Raw genomic sequence first — 19,507 nt, forward strand, 5'->3', positions numbered from 1 at the left:
GATCATTTTTAAGAAAAGCACAATTTTTTATGACCTTTGTGTAGTAGAAAATTTAGGAGCAACTAGAGTTTAGAATCTAACTCGATGAAGCACAGGGATAATAGGAGCGGGTTGCCGCATCATTAAAGTGCAGAAAAGTTTTCCGAACCAAACGTCAAAGTGAAGGTCATTATCAGGGCTTTTTCTATAGTACCCACGGGTCCGACTATCGGACCCATTCCCAAAGCAAAATATAAGATATTTTTCCCAATCTTCAGAAAAAAATCCCAATAAAAAAAAAAAAAAAAAAATTTTTTTTTAGAAATTCTTTTTACCTGTACTGGTTCATTTTCAACATCCTAATAAATTATGTTATGTGAAGTATTTTTAGTAATTGAACTCAGAAATCATTGATTTTCATCACATTTAGAGATATGAAATATTATCTGTCATGATTTATTGCAGTAGATATTTACACCCCAAGGATTGATATTTCAGCCATTGTGGGTGAAAATAAACTAATATTAAATAATTTCCTAATTCACAGGAGACTAGACAGCTTTTTTCTTTTCACTGAAAAAATTCCCAATTTCCGCATTTTCATGACGCAAATTTTCCCAAAATGTCTAGGGTCTTTTTCCCAAAATGGGCAGAAAAAGCCCTGATTATATAAATACACAATCATGAACATAAAACATAAATACTGTGGCAAAGGATTTTGTCATGAGAGCAGCTTAAAGTTTCATGTCCAGAGATGCTGTGAAAAAGTTCTTTTGTGCGAAAAATGTGGCCTTAGATTCAGTAGAATTAATGATCTTGTCCAGCATGAGTAGCCCAAAAATTGTATGTATGTCAGTGATTTTTTTTCATGAAATTTACTGCCGAATAACAGCTGTTTCCCCTCGCCGAAAATCGTCCAATTTTCCCCCAAAATAGTCATATTTTCCCGAAAAAAGATATTCAATTTCCCTCAGAAATGAATAAAAATACACAAGTAATTCGTCTAATGACACTGATCAATTTGTTTTCGACATTTTTACTTCAGTTTTCCGGCAAACAATATCATATAATTAGTGATAGCATTACCTTATAGCTAAATGTAACATTCAACTTAAAAGTTTAATCATAAATATGTCACATAATAGCAAATACTATGTTAAAAGACTCAACAAAAGTGTTTTTTATAGTTACTTATGTATGATTTCAGTGTTACTTTGTTTATTGTGTTTTTTTAACATCTTGCATTTAATTAACATATCACAAGACCAGAAAGCTGAAATTGCAATTTGTTTGGTGAGAAAGTGATAATGCTTAATAGGGATCATTTGGCACAAAAATCATGTTTTACATGTTTTGATGATAGTAACTGTCAGTATAAAGAGTTGAAACAGTTCTAATAGGTGTCTTTGTTACTGGTTATTTTAAATGAACATTTTAATGTTCATTGTATTTTCCCAATTTTGGGAATTAACGCGCTTATTTTCCCAATTGGAAAGCCACAGGTGGTTTTGAAAATTTAAATAAAAATCACTGTACATGTTTGAGGCAAAATGTTTGCCTTTGCCTCTTCATTGCATAAACATAGAAAAAATTGTAGGATGTGTTAATATAGAGTCGCTTGTGAAATCATCGTGAGAACTTTGTTAACAGGCTCTCATTTATCAATAAATGACTTCTGAACTAATGATTTTCTAAAGTTTTTAAGCATCATTACAAAGTTAGCTACCATTCCAATGAGAATGATCATGGATGGAACTTTATTTTGAAACACTTTTTAGACTGTGATGACCTGCAGAATTCATGCAGTTTCCCCTTGCCGATTGAGGACGACAGTAAGTACCAACCCAAATTTTTAATGAAAACATTCTGATACTGCAACCATACATTGCCGCATTACGTACCGTAGAAGACTCGTATGCTTCTCAAAAATGATTGGGTCCTCATTTCATTGTGTGTATACCACGTGATAAATTACGTCATGTTTGCTACTTCAGAAGGCAACATTTTGCTTAAAATTAAGTCTTAAAACAAAGGTCACTTTTCTCTTACTACAACATTTTAAATGAAACAAAGGGCAGTCTATGCTGCTTAAAGAGCCCGACCTTTGTTTGATTACCGGAGTTTGATAAGGTGATTAGTTTCATCAAACACTTCGACAAACCTGTTTCCAAAATTGTTTTGACAGTGCTCTGTCAGATGGCTGTTTTGTGAAAAAGGTTTGTCGAAGTGTTTTAAGAAACTTATAAAGTCTCAATCAAACTCTGGTACAACACTGAAGGCGTTGCTCCGTAAGCGGAGTAGACTGTGCTATGTTTCTTTTAAAATGGTGAAGAAATGGTAAAGTTATCTTTGTTTAAAGTCTTCATTCGAAGCAAAATGTAGCCTTCCGTTGAAGCTTTATGACGCAATTTATCATGTGGTATAAACACACTGATCACCGCTTCTGCTTTAAAAAGGAATACCACAGGTGAATTATGCATACTAAATAAATGGGCATGTTTACAGTTTTCACTGTTGTACAATACACATTTTTGTAAAAATCAGCTTGTTTTGTTATTAAAACAAGAAGAAACTCTAATAACGAAATAGTTTTTAGTACACTGTGGTAATGCTTTGCAGACACAGACTGGAATCCTCTTTGTTTATGTGAGATCAGTTATCCAGACAGTAATAAACTAATATTACTAGTGCAGTATCTTTAAAGCATAAAATGCTCGCTTGACATAGCTTTGACATAAATTTTTTTTAACTGGATGCCCCATGCAATGGTATTGCCTGTGTTGTCATTTTTGTTATGCAAAGTAGCCTTCTGACAACATGCTGTTCATCACCATAAAGTGATCATTCACAGTTTTTGTATATACATGCCAACGTTTTGAATTCAAAAGAAAGCACAAAAATCGTACTTTCTTTTCTCAGAATTGGCCCATGTTGGGGATGTCAAGTATGGCGTTAGAATACCCAAGGATGCCCTGCAGAGGTGTGAAAAAAGTGCAAAATCGGCAGAAAAATTAGCGTTAAATCTAGTTGAATTTCTGCTAAGTCCAGAGGAGCTTCAAACAGTTACCGTTTATGGGAATGCACAACATAAAAAAGCTCCGATGGATGAGAACAAAAGAATGGCCTTGAGAAGTAAGATTTGCCTTTTTCTTTCATGCTTTTCGATGAAATATGGAGTTTAATCAGTGAAATAACAACAGTGAAAATATCAATTTAATATTTTCACTGCAAAATAAGGAGTGAAAATATCAACTTTCAAAACTACTTTTAAAATCAATTGTAATTACCACAGACGAATTATCTTCGCCACTTGTAAAAATATGTTTTTCTATGACACTCTATCTTATACTGAAATAAACAAATATTGTCTATATCTTTTTGTCATTGTTGGTATGTATTTGTGACACAAAAATTTTGTTATCTAGTTGTCATCAGCTTTCGTATCAAGAGTTTTTTGTTTTTGTAAATGCCCATTTCCGTCTGCCTTGTCCATCTCTTTGAAAATGATTTGGGACTTGTAAAATATAAAAACGTAAAATATAAAAAATATATAAAGTGAGCTTTAAAACTACACAATGACTAAACCTATAAACATAGAATAAGTAATAGTGTAGTTATAAATCATAATAAATCATTTATTTCGTAGTTAGAATAAAAAAAAAAACTATATAATTTTCCTGTATTCAGTTTTTCTTTTTTTTCAACATTACAGGTCACATATTCTCAGTCTTCAAGGAGGAAGATGGAAAATGGGAGAAGGTGGTGAAAGCGGTTAATGACAAAATTCGTAAACAACGCCTTAAAATGAATGATAGAACAATAAAAATATGTTTTGACGACGATATTTAAGGATGAATTGCTTGATTGATATCATTATTAGTGAATGAACTCGGTTGGGCTTGTTCAAGTGTGTGGTTGATTGATATCATTATTAGTGTATGAACTCAGTTGGGCTTGTTTAAGTGTGTGGTTGATTGATATCATTATTAGTGTATGAACTCAGTTGGGCTTGTTTAGTGTATGGTTGATTGATATCATTATAAGTGTATGAACTCAGTTGGGCTTGTTTAAGTGTGTGGTTGATTGATATCATTATTAGTGTATGAACTCAGTTGGGCTTGTTTAGCGTATGGTTGATTGATATCATTATAAGTGTATGAACTCAGTTGGGCTTGTTTCAGTGTGTGGTTGATACATGTGTATATTATCATTTGTCAGTCATAACATCATAATTTGCCAAATAAATGTACGAAAAATATGATTCATTGTTTTAGTTTTAATTTATTCTTTTGCTATTGAATAGTTTGAACCATTATTAAAAAAATAAATGACTGAGAAGGTGTTGAAATAAATAAAATATATATTTTAGTGAACTTACACTCTGAATTATCTCTGATTCAATTATTGATTATTGTTGTCCAGTTTGATTTGATTATCGATTTTGATATTTGTCCAATTATGATTAATATAAATATTATGCAATAGAAGTAGAAGTTTGGTTTTCAGCTACCATTCCAGGCAGCAAGAAATCTCCCAAGAGGACCCAATGCCGATCCTTCGGGAGAAAATGCTTCATTTGGTTGAAGCTATTGAAATCTTTATCACATCAATGTGTTTTGCTGATTTACAATTTACAGAATCTTGATCAAAAATCAAATTAGTTTTTTTAAAATGGTCCTATGAATTTGATCTAAAGACAATATGGAAATAGATGGAAACAGGAAAACTAGATCTTGACCTAATTTAATTTTTGCTTGTCTGTATTTGAAAGAGAAAAAGTCATGGTTTTGACATAGATTCCAGTAGATTCCAAGGCCTTTTGTTACTTTTCTTTACCGTAGCCCATAACTGGCTACTTACTTAAGGGCCAGATCCTGTTCTCCCCCCCTCCCCCATCCCCCCCCCCCCCCCAAAAAAAAATAGCCTCTGAAATTTCCTTTTTTTTATTTTGTTATTTTTAGGATGATGCTTTATTGATATTTTTCTCCGTTTGTTCCCAAAATGATTGAAAAAGTGGATTTTTCCCAAATTTAAAAAAGAAGCTTCACCATAAAGGGTAATAAGGCTCTGGACTGGGTATCAGCAGCTGCTGCATAGCCTACTATCGAAAGAGAAGGAGGAATGGGCGATGTCATCAGCTTTGGTACTCCTATTCAGTCTCTTAGATTTTTCAAAGGATTAGTTTTATTTTGGGTGGCATAACATAAAACATACAAGCATAAGCTTGGTAAAGCTTTTAAACCTTTATCCCATGTCAAACCAATCCATTGTATGGCTTATCAGTACATTGATTATAAGCAGCCGAAGGATGATAAGCCCTTATCAGTAACTTACTGCATATGGAGATTTTTGGAGATCAATTATTGTTTTTGTTCATAAAAATCAATTATTTTTTTGTTGGATTCTTTTTTAGAATTTCAGAGGCTTATTTGGGGAATTAGGGTCTGTCTTGGGTATAGGCTATGGCAGAAAATGGTTAAATGGCTCTGGCTATTATTATTAGAGGGAAGAAAATTACTTTACTACAATTTCTAAAGATTAATTTTGGTAATCGAATATCAGAATATTCGATTGTAAGAATTACCGAATATTTGAGTATCAATGTTGCCATTTGTTTGCTTACTGTGTTCAGATTAATTTTGTATGTGGGAAATGTGGAAAAAGCCTTAAGTCTCATTACCTATAATATTATTAATGAAATATTTCTTTTCTTTGTCTATATTTATTTTACAGGTATCAAGGTTGTACATGTCGATGGAAAAAGGTACCATAAGTGTTTCTGCGGAAAATTCTTATCCAGCCGAAGTGCCCTAGACCGACACACAAGAACCCACACTGGAGAAAAACCATACGTCTGTGGCCATTGTGGGAAAACATTTTCCCGAAAACATCACTTGGATTACCACATAACTGCGATTCATGGGGACGCGTTAATGTTGTCCCATTTAGCAGGAAAAACATAAATAAGTTTTTAGTGAGACCATGTTGAATGTTATATATTTACTGTGGGTTATTTTTAGGCTGGGTGCTGAGACCATGTGACTTAGGCTGAATGCTGTTACCAAAAATAGAATTGACAACTTGACTGAAATATGTGGCCTGAGTGTGAAAGACCTTCATGTGGATTTGTGATCGATGCTCAGACTCAAAATTGTTCTTCTCCGTTCGAAATATCTTGAGAAACTTGAATTGTGAAATGTTTAGCCTGACATAATCATGTGTCTATCACGCTGAATTTTTTTTTTTCATTTAACGTGTTTAAAGCTGCACTCTCACAAATTGACTTGTTTTGTCAACTCTTAAATATTCTGTAAAGGTAGGAGCCATTTATTATGTATATGTCTGGAAGCATGATATAAACCTGCTGAAAAAAGATCAGATTTTTATACTTTAATATGCACGAAAATTGATGTTTCATAGCTAAAAAGGTTACTAACGCTTTAAGAAAAATGAAATTTTACAGTAGTTTTTCCAGCAATTGACTGTTCTAAAATTGAGATCCGTTCTATTAAAGCATTGATGCCAAAATCACCTGATTTTGAGACAAAAAAAGAAATAGTTGTCAAATTGGCAAATCTGTGAAAGTGCAGCTTTTAAGTAGACTGACACTTTTGATAAAACTGGAAATGTGTTCACATTGTTATATTTTCATGTTGCATGTTCAAAAGAAGACAGACATTGTTGAGGAAATTAAAGCTTGAGGAAGCATTATCTTTGTCTAAATAAATGTGTTTGCAGTATGGTTGACTTTGTCAATGTGGACATAGCACTTGATGAATGAACTATACTAGTCATCATTGTTCTGAACATTAATTTAGGAAAAGAGCAGGAACTCCTCTGACCATAGTGTAGCAGGCCAAGCCTGTTTAAATGTTCAGGGGTTGTAGAGTTTGGAATTAATCCAGAAATTAGGATTAAGAGTCTAATTGAATTAGTATTTAGGACTTGTACACTTGATGTTTTTGCTCAGACCTTGGGGTTAAAAACAGTAGGAAGTAATTTGAAATGAATATAAATGATTTTGGAAACAATTTCTAAGGGTCTAAGCCCCTTTTTACCCTGCTCTGGGCATGAATCCCTTATACTCAAAAAATATACCCTGGCTATTATTCAGGATTGATAATTATCAGCTGATAGAAACTATGAATTGAAATTCTTGATATAGGCTCTCTTTTATTTTTTATATGTAAAGGAACAGCAGCTGTACGAAACCCTGAATGTTGTGACAGGGACTTTATTTTCTACATGTATGCATGAAGAAACATGTTCCGTTCACATTTGTTTTTGTTTTACAGATGTATCTATCGCCCAGTGCAAAGTGTGTGGGAAATGGGTCCAGTCAAGATCGCACTTGCTCGTCCACATGAGAACACACACGGGAGAGAAGCCGTACTCGTGTAGCGTATGCTCGTACCGAACTGCGCAAAGCGGTCATCTCACAAGACACATGAAATCACTACACCCGGAATACATGGAATAAATATCAGTTTATGTACATTATATTTTAGAAAGGGAAAAACAAAGATCATCCATCAGAGTTATGAAATGGCATGGTTGTTATGTACATGGGCTTTCATGAAGAATTTGAAACTTGAGATATCAACTTGCCATAAATTTAAGGAGTTTTTTTTAGACAAGTGTCATTTCAGTAGTGTCTTTTCCACTTTTGTCGAACTATCATGTAAAAGAAAATTCGACTTGCAACTATAAATCTATAAGACAAATCTATATTCTAATGATTCATTTTACTTTAAGACTGACCAATAAAAAAAAACATTGTCACAATATTTTTTAATTTCCATGATTGTTACCTTTGGAAGATTTTTCCAAAATATTGAAAGTTTTTTTTCTTTCATATACTTAGTTTTGAGAGTTTTAGGCCAATTTGAAGGAGTATTATACATCAAACCTTTCTTTACTGGAAGACCTGTTTAATTCAAGTGTAGCAATTTATGCCATACTTGAATTTGAAATTCTCCTGAAGGACAACATAAAACACTTCTTTAATATACTAGCGGAGTAAAAGAAATGCATAATTATAGGAATGTGTCTAATATTACATGAAGTCTTTCAATGATTACATACTGTTTACCTTTTTCATTTGACACATAATTGTAATTGTGTTACAGAGAGGTTATTTCTCGAAGGTTGTGACAATTTTAAGAATAAAGTAATTTCTAAAAATGGACTTTTTTTAAGGGTTATTTCAGAATTGCTGTAGTTTTGTATGCACTGTGTCTCTATTCCACTTAAGTGTAGTATGCCTTTTGTTCATAAATTTGTTTTAGATGTTAATGTTTTTATCTCAACGGAAATTTATAAGGAAGTTTAATTGTTTTGTCAGTTATTTATCATCGTACAGCTGCTACATTGAGGAAATTAAATACATGTTAATTAATATGTTGTTAACCTTGGTAAAAATAAAAAATAAAAATATATGTTTTGTTTTTGTTTGTTTTAACAAATAAATGGTATTTTGAAGTATAAAACATCTAGTGATATTGTTTTTGAAATGATTTGTAAGGAATTCTTAGACACAATACTCCTTATCAATGTTGTATTTTTTCAATGTTGAAATAGGAATTGCTAAAAACATGAACTAATATTTATGCCTTGTAATGACTGTGCAATTTTGACTCAAAAATTAAAAACTATAAAGGCATGAATGTCACTGTGTATAAAAAGGGGGATCCAGGATTTGATGTAAGAGGGGGCTTAACTTAGGGGCGTAACCTTATGACTGGTGCCACTCCCTCAGAACCGAAATTTGGTTTAAAGTATTGCGCTTTAGAATTTTGGAGAAATTTTGGCCAGCCCTGACATGAAGACTGTATATTTTTAAATGATAACTGATGTCTTCCATATATTTTTTCTTTCAGACTCAAGACATAACCCTTGCAGCACATGTGGCAAAGTGTTTTCATCGCAGTTTTTGTTGCAAGTCCATGTGAGAGTCCACACGGGTGAAAAGCCGTTTAAATGTGAGGTTTGCACCTACCGATCTACACAGAAAGGTCATGTGATGAGACACATGGTTTCACAACACCCTGAAGTCTTCACGTCTGAGAATTTACATGGTTATACAACACGGTGAATGCTTCAATCTGAGAACTTGCATATGGTATTGAAACACCCTGAATGCTTCGCATCTGAGAATTTACATGGTTACACAACACCTTAAAAGCTTCAAGTCTGAGAATTTACAGGGAAACACAACACCTTAAAAGCTTCAAGTCTGAGAGTTTACATGGTTACACAACACCTGAACGCTTCATATCTGAGAATTTACATGGTTACACAACACCCTGAACGCTTCACGTCTGAGAATCTTCATGTCTGAGAATCTTCACGTCTGAGAATTTACATTAATTCATACTCATCTACAGTACAGAAAAGTCTTGTGATGAGACAAATGATTCCACAACACCCTAAATGCTTGACGCTCGAAAAACATGTTGACAAACTCAATGGTACTGGAATGCTTCACGTTTGAAAACCAGGGATATTTTTATCTACTTTGAAGACTTAATGTTGCAATCAAAGGAAAAGGGACTATTTCATCGGTCCAAGAATGATTTTATCTACACGGAACACTTAAATGTGGCAACCTGAAAATTAGGGGCAATTCAGCAGTACTAGAATGCTTCACATTCGAGAACCTGAAAAAAAGGGGCAATTTCAACAGTACTTGAATGCTTCACGTTCAAGAACCTGGGATGATTTTATTTACACAGAACACGTAAATGTTGCAACCTGAGAGTTAGGGACCATCACAATGGTCCTGATCGATATGCTCATATTTATGAAACAGTAACTATTTTTATTCATAAAGAACACTTAAAGTAACTTGCAACATCAAGAAATACCTGGTGGTGATAATTTCAATATGTATGGAACATTGTTTGACAGTTGAGGGAGAGTTTTCAAAGAAATATTCAGTTCAAGAATGATAAGACTAGACTTGATATTTAGTGCGAGTGACAGTTTCAAAATTCATAAAAAATCCCATGTGGTTGACATCTGAAAAATTAGTGACTTTTTCAGTTCACAATTGAATTGTTCAATTTTGATAATGAGATGATTGAAACCTTTTTTGTGTTAAAAAGTTCTTAATTAAGGTTACATAAACACAAAGAAACTTTGTTTGACTTAGCTTCTTTTCTTTTATGTGTCTTGAACGCTATTGCAGATAACACCTAGACTTTTTAAGATTTATCAACTAATTGTGTTTACTGTTAATTCCCTGACTTATGTGTATTAGCTGTTTTGTAAAATGCCTTGTCCAAATGAAAAGAACATGCACTTTTTTCCCTTTCGGGAAATCCAGCAATTGCAACAGGGCTGAATTTCTGCTATTAAGTAATATATTTCTATAATATCTTGATCGTTCTATAAGATTTTTTAAAATTGAATGACCATAAGGAGTTCAGCATTTTGTAATTTTGTTTTGTCAGATTAATGTCAAATAAATGATATTAAAAATATACCAGAAATCACTTTGGCGATATGGATGACTAATTGGAAAATATTGCTAGACGACTGATTTGCAGCATGACAACTTTTGTTCCAAGTAAACTACCCTCCCCCTCCCCTCCTCCCCCCCCAAAAAGAAGAAAAGAAACAACAACCAGAATAATGGGTCTAAAAATCAGAAAACAAAACAAAAACTCTTTACTTATGGAGTGGATCAAATCTTTATTTGTCACTGAATTTCAAGAAATTTGAAACCTTGTTTTGGCATTTATGATTACTTTCGTGATTTAAGAACTCAGTTAATAGGGTGTCACATAAAACTAGAATTATTCTTTATAATTACAGGTGTGAAGGTGAACAGGTGTCCCATTTGTGGCAAGCTGTTTCCATCTAGAGCCCATGTGAAGCTGCACATGCGGGTGCATACGGGAGAGAAGCCTTTTGTTTGTCAGATATGTGGCAAAGGTTTTAACCAGAAAGGAAACCTGTTAAGGCATACCTTCGCCGTTCATCATACGCAACCAAACTGGTACCGGTATGTATTTGGGTCGGTATTCATAAAACGTCTTAAGTAGTTTCCTAATTAAATTCATTTTCCTTATTAAATATCTCACTTAGCTTTGATACAATGATTTGATAATTTCTAACATACTTTATCACTGACTTTATTTAAAAACACACATTGATGTTAAAATGAAGTTCACAACTTTCTTAGGGACTTGCTCATGTTTTTGACCAAATTTGTTTTCATGGTTATGCATCTGAAAACCCTGTTATCTGTTATAATTATTTTACTCTATGATATCGAAATTGCAGAATAAAATATAATTTAAGTACAAAAAAACGTCTGGTTGTTGTTGAAAATCAACCCACAGCAGTACAGTCAAGACAAAAATTAGAAACTGACACCAAAATTGCTCCCTAACAAGAACTCTTAAATAACAGTGTGTGTATTCCATGTGATAAATTGCGTCCTAAATGCTATGTCGGAAGACCATATTTTGCTTCGAATGAAGACTTAAAACAAAGATAACTTCACTATTTCTTCACACTATAAGATGAAACATAGCGCAGTCTACATTTCTTACGGAACCCCACCTGTCTTTTACCAGAGTTTGAATGAGAGTTTAGTTTCTGCAAACACTTCGAAAAACCTTTTCACAATACGGCCGTCTGACGGAGCACTGTCAAAACATTATTATGGAATCAGGTTTGTTGAAGTGTTTGATGAAACTAATCACCTTATCAAGCTCCGGTAATAAAACGAAGGCGGGGCTCTGTGGCATAGACTGCCCTTTGTTTTATTTAAAATGGTGTAGTTAAAGAAAAGTTATCTTTGATTTAAGTCTTCATATTATGCAAAAAGTTGCCTTCCGACGTAGCATATAATTATGACGTAATTTATCACGTGGTATACACACACTGCATAAGCCAAGGGATAATTTTATCTTTCAGCATTTTGTTGAATCAGGTTACTAAAGCTATTCAAAATCATAGACTTAAAAGACAATATTTGAGCATATATCAACATTTGTTAAAGGTTTCCAGCTGTCAGTATTTTAGTTTTAACACTCCTAATGATTTGCCAAATTCTATTATGTACTAAAAAAGTACTTTTGACAAGACAAGAGTCCCTTCAATCTGATAAAAAAAAAATCCTTTTTTTTTTACATAAGTAAGGTGAGGACTTTTCATATGACTATCTGAATTTGGCAGCATTTGATTGAAAATGTATCCTCTAAGATTAAATGTTGTGAAAACTTAGCAATGAATGTTATTGTTTCCCAGTAATTTTTTATTTAAAGTCATTGCTATTTTTGTGTTTTCTTGCTCTGAAATCATATTGTGATGCAATTGATCTGAATTTAATTGTTCCGAAGTAACATAAATTTTCTTATCCGATCTCCTTAAGAGTGTTTCTCTTTTTCAGATGAAATACATGCAGGAGAATCTTTGAAAAGGCTCAGGATGGCACCGCAGAAAAAAGGACAATAATTAATAATTATATGTTTTGTTTTTCTGTCGCAATAAAGACATGTTTTGCTAAAAATCTGTTTATGTAAATTATTTTTTATTGTTGTAAGATTGTATGTTTGTTGTTGTTGTTTTTTGAGAAAAATAAAAATCAATACCATCTCGGTTCTCTTACAATATATTATGTTTTTACTAAATATCTCAACAGGTACATGCACATGTATTGCATAGCAACTGACCGGTGGTCAGTATTTTCTAGTTACTCCTCCAAATAGGGACCTGGAGCCTTATTCATAAAGCATCTTAGTGAAAAAAATGTTGTTTTTGCTCAGTTGAATTTCAAGAAAATTATCAATGTTTTTATACCCAATACATGAAAATAAGTAAGAAAAAGATCCAAATTATAAGGGCATATGAATAAATTTGATGAAAAATCGAGGGTATAATAAGTATTTGTTGTTAAATATTAATTTTTTTTTACTAAAATAATTTTATTTCACCATGATGCTTTATGAATAAAGCCTTGGGAGCCACTTGTGATAATGCATGAAGTATTTGCATGCAAATACTCAAAATAAATAATTAAAAAAAATCAAAGCACTGAAAGTGATGTTGTGATGAGTGAGGGTAATGGTGAAAAGTGTTTTAAATTAAGGTCAATTAAGTGTTCAAGGATAGATCAAAATGTAAAATACATGATGTTTAAAAGAAAAAAGTCATTTGATTGTATAATATTATTCCTTGTAATAATTGGTGTGTTTCTTTTGTGGTATTTTTTTTGTTTTCTAAATGGTATGCTTATTTATTTTGTTAAAATTGTATAATTATGTTTAAATAATAATAATTCATATATTATTAGTTCTTTCAAAATTAGTATGATTCATTACTGAATGGTATGTTTATTTCTTTTCAGACACAAATTCCATGCCAGAAGAATGGTGCAGTGTGTGTGGAAAGGTCTTCACCAGCAAACAAAGCCTAAAAGTCCACCAAAGAATCCATACAGGAGAGAAGCCATACTCCTGCCATATTTGTGGCAAAATGTTTAATGTGAAAAGCAATATGAAAAGACACATGGTTGTTCATTACATGTAACTTGAACTATAGCTATCATACTCTTGCCATATTTGTGGCAAGACGTAGCCATACTCTTGCCATATTTGTGGCAAAATGTTTAATGTGAAAAGCAATATGAAAAGACACATGGTTATTCATTACATGTAACTTGAACTATAGCTATCATACTCTTGCCATATTTGTGGCAAGACGTAGCTATACTCTTGCCATATTTGTGGCAAAATGTTTAATGTGAAAAAACAATATGAAAAGACACATGGTTATTCATTACATGTAACTTGAACTATAGCTTTACTCTTGCCATATTTGTGGCAAAATGTTTAATGTGAAAAGCAATTTGAAAAGACACATGGTTATTCATTAAATGTAAATTGAACCATAGCTTTACTCTTGCCTTATTTTTGCAAAACATTTAATGTGAAAAGCAATTTGAAAGACACATGGTTATTCATTAAATGTAACTTGAACTATAGCTGCGTTGATGCGACCAAGGAGTATTTTTTGAAAAAATGGCTGTCCATTTTATTTTACATAACTTGTGTATGATGTTGTGTTTTATGGAAAAAAATGACCGGTGATACTTTTTAAGCACACTTTACAAACCACCATGGCTTCCAACCATCCAATGTACTTAACTTATCAAGTCAGATAACTATCTTTCATGTAAATTAATTAATACGGCCCTTGACTTATCGACGTTGAAATTATGGTTAAAAGCAGTGAAATAGTTGAGTGGCTGTTTTTGTAACAGCTCTTGTTGGACTTAAGTGGTACTTCAAAAGCACAAAATACAATAAGGAAAGACAAACGGATGTTCATTAGGTGTAAAAAAAATTGTTTCCATTATCTCGACCGATCTTATTTTTTCCTTCCAGCCCTAAACTTAGCCATAGTGTAGATTTTTATCAAAGTTTAAAAAATAATTAATTATGCCTACCCACCTACCTTATTTTGATGGAGATGTCAGTGGAAAAGAAGTTTTTGTTTTGGCCTTACATTTTTGCTTTTGTTAGTCTGCATGTATTTAATGTGGACTGGTTGGTTTTATTATATGTAAATTGTATTATGCTTTGAATAGATGAATCTTAAGTATTTGAATAATTGTTTTGGGCAAACCAATTTGAAGTTTTGGTAATTTCTTTTTCGCCCCTTCCAGTTATTTTTTGAGAAATAGTCTGGTGAACATGACATTAATTTTGTATGGCTTTTTGTATTATTTTTAAAGACTGTTTAGTTATTGTAAAATACTTGTGCAACCTAAAACTCCGCATAATTGTCTTGCCTTTGTGAGGGATAATGAAGAACTATCAGTAGCCAAATTGAATCGGATTGCTTTAAGTTCTTGTGTGATTTATTTTGGCTGAAATTTCCAATTCCACTGAGTAGTCAGTTAAAGCTTCACATTATCTAAAGTAATTCATATTTGAGAAATCATAATTTGTCTATGATACGGGATTCTTAAGTTAAGGATTATTACGGACATTAGGATTGAAAACTTCTTACTTCAGACCATTGAAAAGCTGTACAGGTTGTGTTTAGCTCAGATACTTTGCATCAAAACTGAAGAAAATGTCTTGATATGAATATGAATGACTTTGTAAACAATTTCAAAACGGGTCTCGGGCCCCTTTACCCTGCTTTTAGCATTAATCTCTTATTCTCAAACAGACCTCTCTGACCTTATTTCTAGATTAACAATTATCAGCTGTTAGTACCTCTGATGGTAGTTTTCAAAATTAGAACCTTGAATCAACAAGCCCTACAACTGATCTGGCTGTAGTAACTGAAGTTAGCCCTATATTATGTGCTTTATAGAACTGAACATTTGATCAAGCCAGGTTGTCATTTTATCGTTGTTGGTTTTTGGACTTTTGCTTTTTTGACCACTCAAATGGAAAACACTGCTTATAATTATGCTGCAAATACTAAACATAAGAAACATTATCAAAACATAAGGATTTGGCAAAAACAAGTATTAAAGCTAATTTGATATGGTAATTATTTGTTGTATATATCAGTATTATAATTGTAAGTATTGTATTAAATTGTATGACACTATTGTAAATGGAAATAAAATGTTAAATAAATGTTTTTAGATGAAGTTTTGATTAGCTTAATAAGCTTTCTGGGTCCCTGACTATTGTTGTACAGTTATCATACAACAGGCTTGTTTTGAGCTCGTTTGTTTAATTTTGTTGGAAGAAAACACATTAAGGAATTGCCCTAGTCTTGGTGTTCTCATAGCTGTCATCATTTGAGTTATTGTCATGCAAAAACTTCAACCTTGGCCAGCATAGCTCCAAAACAGAAACATTCCCATATATTTTAATAGAACCCGGTACACATATATTGCTATAACTAAAATTAACCTTGGTACATAGTCATAGCTCCAAACATTCCCATATATTTTCATGAAACTTGCTGAACATATATTGCCATTATTCTAACCTTGGTACTTAGTCAAAGCTCCGAAACATTCCCATATATTTTAATAGAACCGGTACACATAATTATATTGCTATAACTTTAACCTTGGTACATAGTCATAGCTCCAAATCATTCCCATATATTGTAATGGAACTTAGTTTGTTCTTTGCCATAAATTTAACCTTAGAGGCCAGCATTTCCAAAACATTCCATTACTGTATATTTCTATGAAAATCTTATGAAACACATTATATGCTATAGACAATTCATACTTTGTTTAGCGAGGCCTATAAAAGAAAAGAAGGTTTTAATCATGTTTAATTCTACAGAAAAAACAGATAAGCTTGGCATTCACACAACAACTAATTTTGTGTATGTTATTTAGTTACTTTTTCATTTCTTGGTTAATTGAACTCATTCGTCAATTTTAAGGAACCATAGAAAAAATGAAATTTGATATATAAATACATCTTCATTTACTGCATGTTGCAAAACTTAGAGATAAGTGATGGAAAATCGCTACAAACGAACTGATTGGTTGAAAATTGTGTGTGTTTTTCCATACAAATGTTGAAAATCCAGATGTAGAGAATAACTATCTTCTTTACTTTTCTGGACCACCTGGCCCCATTTTCTAAAAACTTCTTAAGTCCGTTATAACAGGATTAAGCTAATCTTACTATTATTATTTTTCTCTAATTTGCGTAATATTAACTTTGTTAAGAGTTTTTATACTTTAGATATGAATGATCTTTATGATTATCTCAGCAGGGATGTGATTTGTCCGCGGATTTGCGAAATTCCGCGGATCTAATGGCCCCAGAGACCCCCCCCCCCCCCCCCCCCCCAAAAAAATTTTTTTTTTATTTTTTTACCTGAAAAAATTATTTTGTTGCTTTCAGTTGTTTAAGTTTATATTCAAGTTTGCTTCAAAATTAAAGTGAGGAGAGCCCTTAAAAGAGCTTCTAAAAGGCCATTTTTTCTTCTACAGCAGTGCGCTTTTGACCCCAAGAGCGCCCCATAAACCCATGGCCGAAAATGTTTCAGCCATCGAGCTGCCAGGTCAATCACATCCCTGTCTCAATAAACCATTTTTCGTTTTTCAGAATTCAGTTTAAGTATATGTATTTTGGCCAATTCAAATAGGCTACTTAAGTCTGTTAAGCTTAAGAAGTTTCAAGAAATTGAGGCCTGGTAGCATAATTTTATTTGAAGGCTTCAAAAATAGTGAAGGTTATTTTTTCACCCAATCATTTATCCTTTTTTTGTGGAAAAAAAAATGTAAGCAACGAAAGAGAGATAATTGACTCCTAACTTAATATTGTGTTAAATATTATAAAGTTCCCTAAGTAAAAAAACTGATTTTGTATATATTTCTGTTTCAGAAACCCCGGAGAAGAAGAAACGGAGAAGGAAGCGAAGAGATGGCTCAACAACATTAATTCACCAGTGCGAAGTTTGCAACAAAATATTTCTGAAACCATGTACCTTAAAGGCTCATTTGAGAACTCACAGTGGGGAAAAACCATACAAGTGTGAGCTGTGCCAAAAAACTTTTAACACTCGTAGTAATTTGAAATCTCATATGGTCGTTCATCTTCAGATTTTCTGAGACTTTAAAGGGGCTAGACACCAACCAGATCACAATTGCAAGAAAAAAAAAGTAAAATGTTAAAAGCTTACATAAAATTGACATCGTTTTGTACAATGCATTGAATCTAAGTGATGTATCACATCGCTTACCACACATGCATATTTCACAGTTTTTTGCGCATTTTTCCAATTAAAAATATACGGGGGTTTAATTTCTACATGTACTATGAGTTAGTTTAAAAATAGCGTCAGTAAATTTATCTGTACTCCTAAATATCTATGATTTAAACTGGGAAACCATTGTGTGCTATTAATAGATTGGGAAAACACAGATAAGACAGCAAGATGATTGTTGTGTTTATTATTTTAATCATGTCAAACTACTTAACTCGCTCACATTGACAATTCTAGGCTCGTTTTGTGGAAATAATGAATTTGCCGATTTTTTAAACATCTGGTGTCTAGCCCCTTAAAGAATTTGTGTTTGGATATAACAGAAAATATTTAAAAAAAATGTGTGAATTTGTTCTAAATTTTCTTGATTCTTAATTGGTGGGTACTTGTGTGTGGATTTGACAGAAATTATTTAAAAAAAAAAAATGACAATTTGTTATGAATATTGTTGAGACTTTAAGTTGTGTTTTCATTGTATGGATTTGACAGAAATTATAAAAAAAAATGTGTTAACTTGTTCTGAATATTGTTGTTCTGGTAAATTTTGTAATTAATTTTTAAAAATGGATTTGGCAGAAATTATAAAAAAAAAATGTGATAACTTGTAAATATTATTGTTCTGGTTAATTTGTGATTGTTTTTGTTCTTTTTATATATTTGATTACTATAAATTTAGAAAAAAAGTTGTTTAAAGGAAAATCTCATGTTGTTTCAAGAAGTTATGAATGAACTTCATTTTACCATTAACAGTTTATCAACGAAGAATTCAACGAAATTTATTTATAATTTATAGTTTGATAAATATAATCAATGGTTTGATTTTAAAATAAGTTTATTGAAGAAGAAATATGATGAAATTTAACTGTTATCAATATTTTGATTTAAAAATAAGTTTATCTACAATGAAATCAACAAAAATTTAATTTTAATCCAAAGTTTAATTTTCAAAGAAGTTGATCTACAAAAAATGTTCATAGGGACCACTCTTAGTGACACATATGGAGCAGTAACCAGCCATGCTATTATAAATTTATGTGAAAATTGATTAAGAGGACAATGTTATATGATTTTGTTTTGACATGGAATGAATTATTGTGTGTACTATAGATTTATTTTACTATAAAATTGTTTATTGATGTAAATAATGTAATATGAATGTGTTATGATATGTTATTATTAATTGTGTGTACTATCAAATTTGTTAACCATTAAATTGTATATTAATGTGAATAAACGTAGTTACTAAACAACACAATTGAGTTTTTTAGTGTGTCGTGAATATAAATGTCAAAAATGTCATAACTGTTACAGAAATATGGAAAACCCTTCTGCTTTGAATTCATATTTGAACAACTTGTACATCTAGCAAGTCCCACCACAAATGGGTCAAAATATGTATTGTGTTAAGTAAGCCCCATACTGATAGAGTGTCAAGATAATTCTTAGACTTAGTGGTAAACACAATTAGTTTCAAATTACAAAACCTAATTATGCAGTCTTAATGATTATAACTTTAACCCATCCAGATGAGCCTTTGCTTACATTTGCATTTGTGACTCTTATTAAGTTTTGCTTTCATATGAGGCCTTACCCAAAGCCGCACTCTCACAGATTGAACGTTTTGCACATTTTTTTTTTGTCTTGAAAGGAGCCATTTTATTTTTTGCGAAAATGCATTTCTTTTGTGCATCCTTAGAGTGTTAAGGCCTTAAAATAAAATATGTCCGTTTCGGGTAACCCGACCCTACCTATAAAAATGTGCCGACCCTAACTATTTTGCTTCCGTTTCTGAGCAAAAATATTTTCGTTA

The 19,507-nt window shown here is 32.2% G+C and overlaps 1 protein-coding gene across 16 annotated transcripts in view; it reads left to right on the forward strand.

Annotated features, from left to right (window-relative positions):
• LOC128206118 (zinc finger protein 302-like) overlaps window positions 1-19,507 on the forward strand; it is a 53,562-nt gene that overhangs the window by 9,515 nt on the left and 24,540 nt on the right. Inside the window, exons 5-7 of one of the 16 annotated variants that reach the window (XM_052908366.1) lie at window positions 1,758-1,811; window positions 2,899-3,111; window positions 3,692-4,163. The exons of 8 other annotated variants lie outside the window; for them this stretch is intronic. In XM_052908366.1, coding sequence (XP_052764326.1) covers window positions 1,758-1,811; window positions 2,899-3,111; window positions 3,692-3,828 — 404 coding nt within the window. In that variant the 3' untranslated portion in view covers window positions 3,829-4,163. Of the gene's footprint in view, window positions 1-1,757; window positions 1,812-2,898; window positions 3,112-3,691; window positions 4,164-5,712; window positions 6,720-7,274; window positions 7,725-8,858; window positions 9,937-10,797; window positions 10,988-12,382; window positions 12,517-13,339; window positions 15,546-17,315; window positions 18,883-19,507 lie in introns of those variants that run through there. 7 more of the 16 variants (XM_052908380.1, XM_052908379.1, XM_052908373.1 and 4 more) reach the window with 7 other exon arrangements.

This window comes from Mya arenaria, chromosome 10 (genome assembly GCF_026914265.1).
Source record: "Mya arenaria isolate MELC-2E11 chromosome 10, ASM2691426v1".
NCBI classification, from domain to species: domain Eukaryota; kingdom Metazoa; phylum Mollusca; class Bivalvia; order Myida; family Myidae; genus Mya; species Mya arenaria.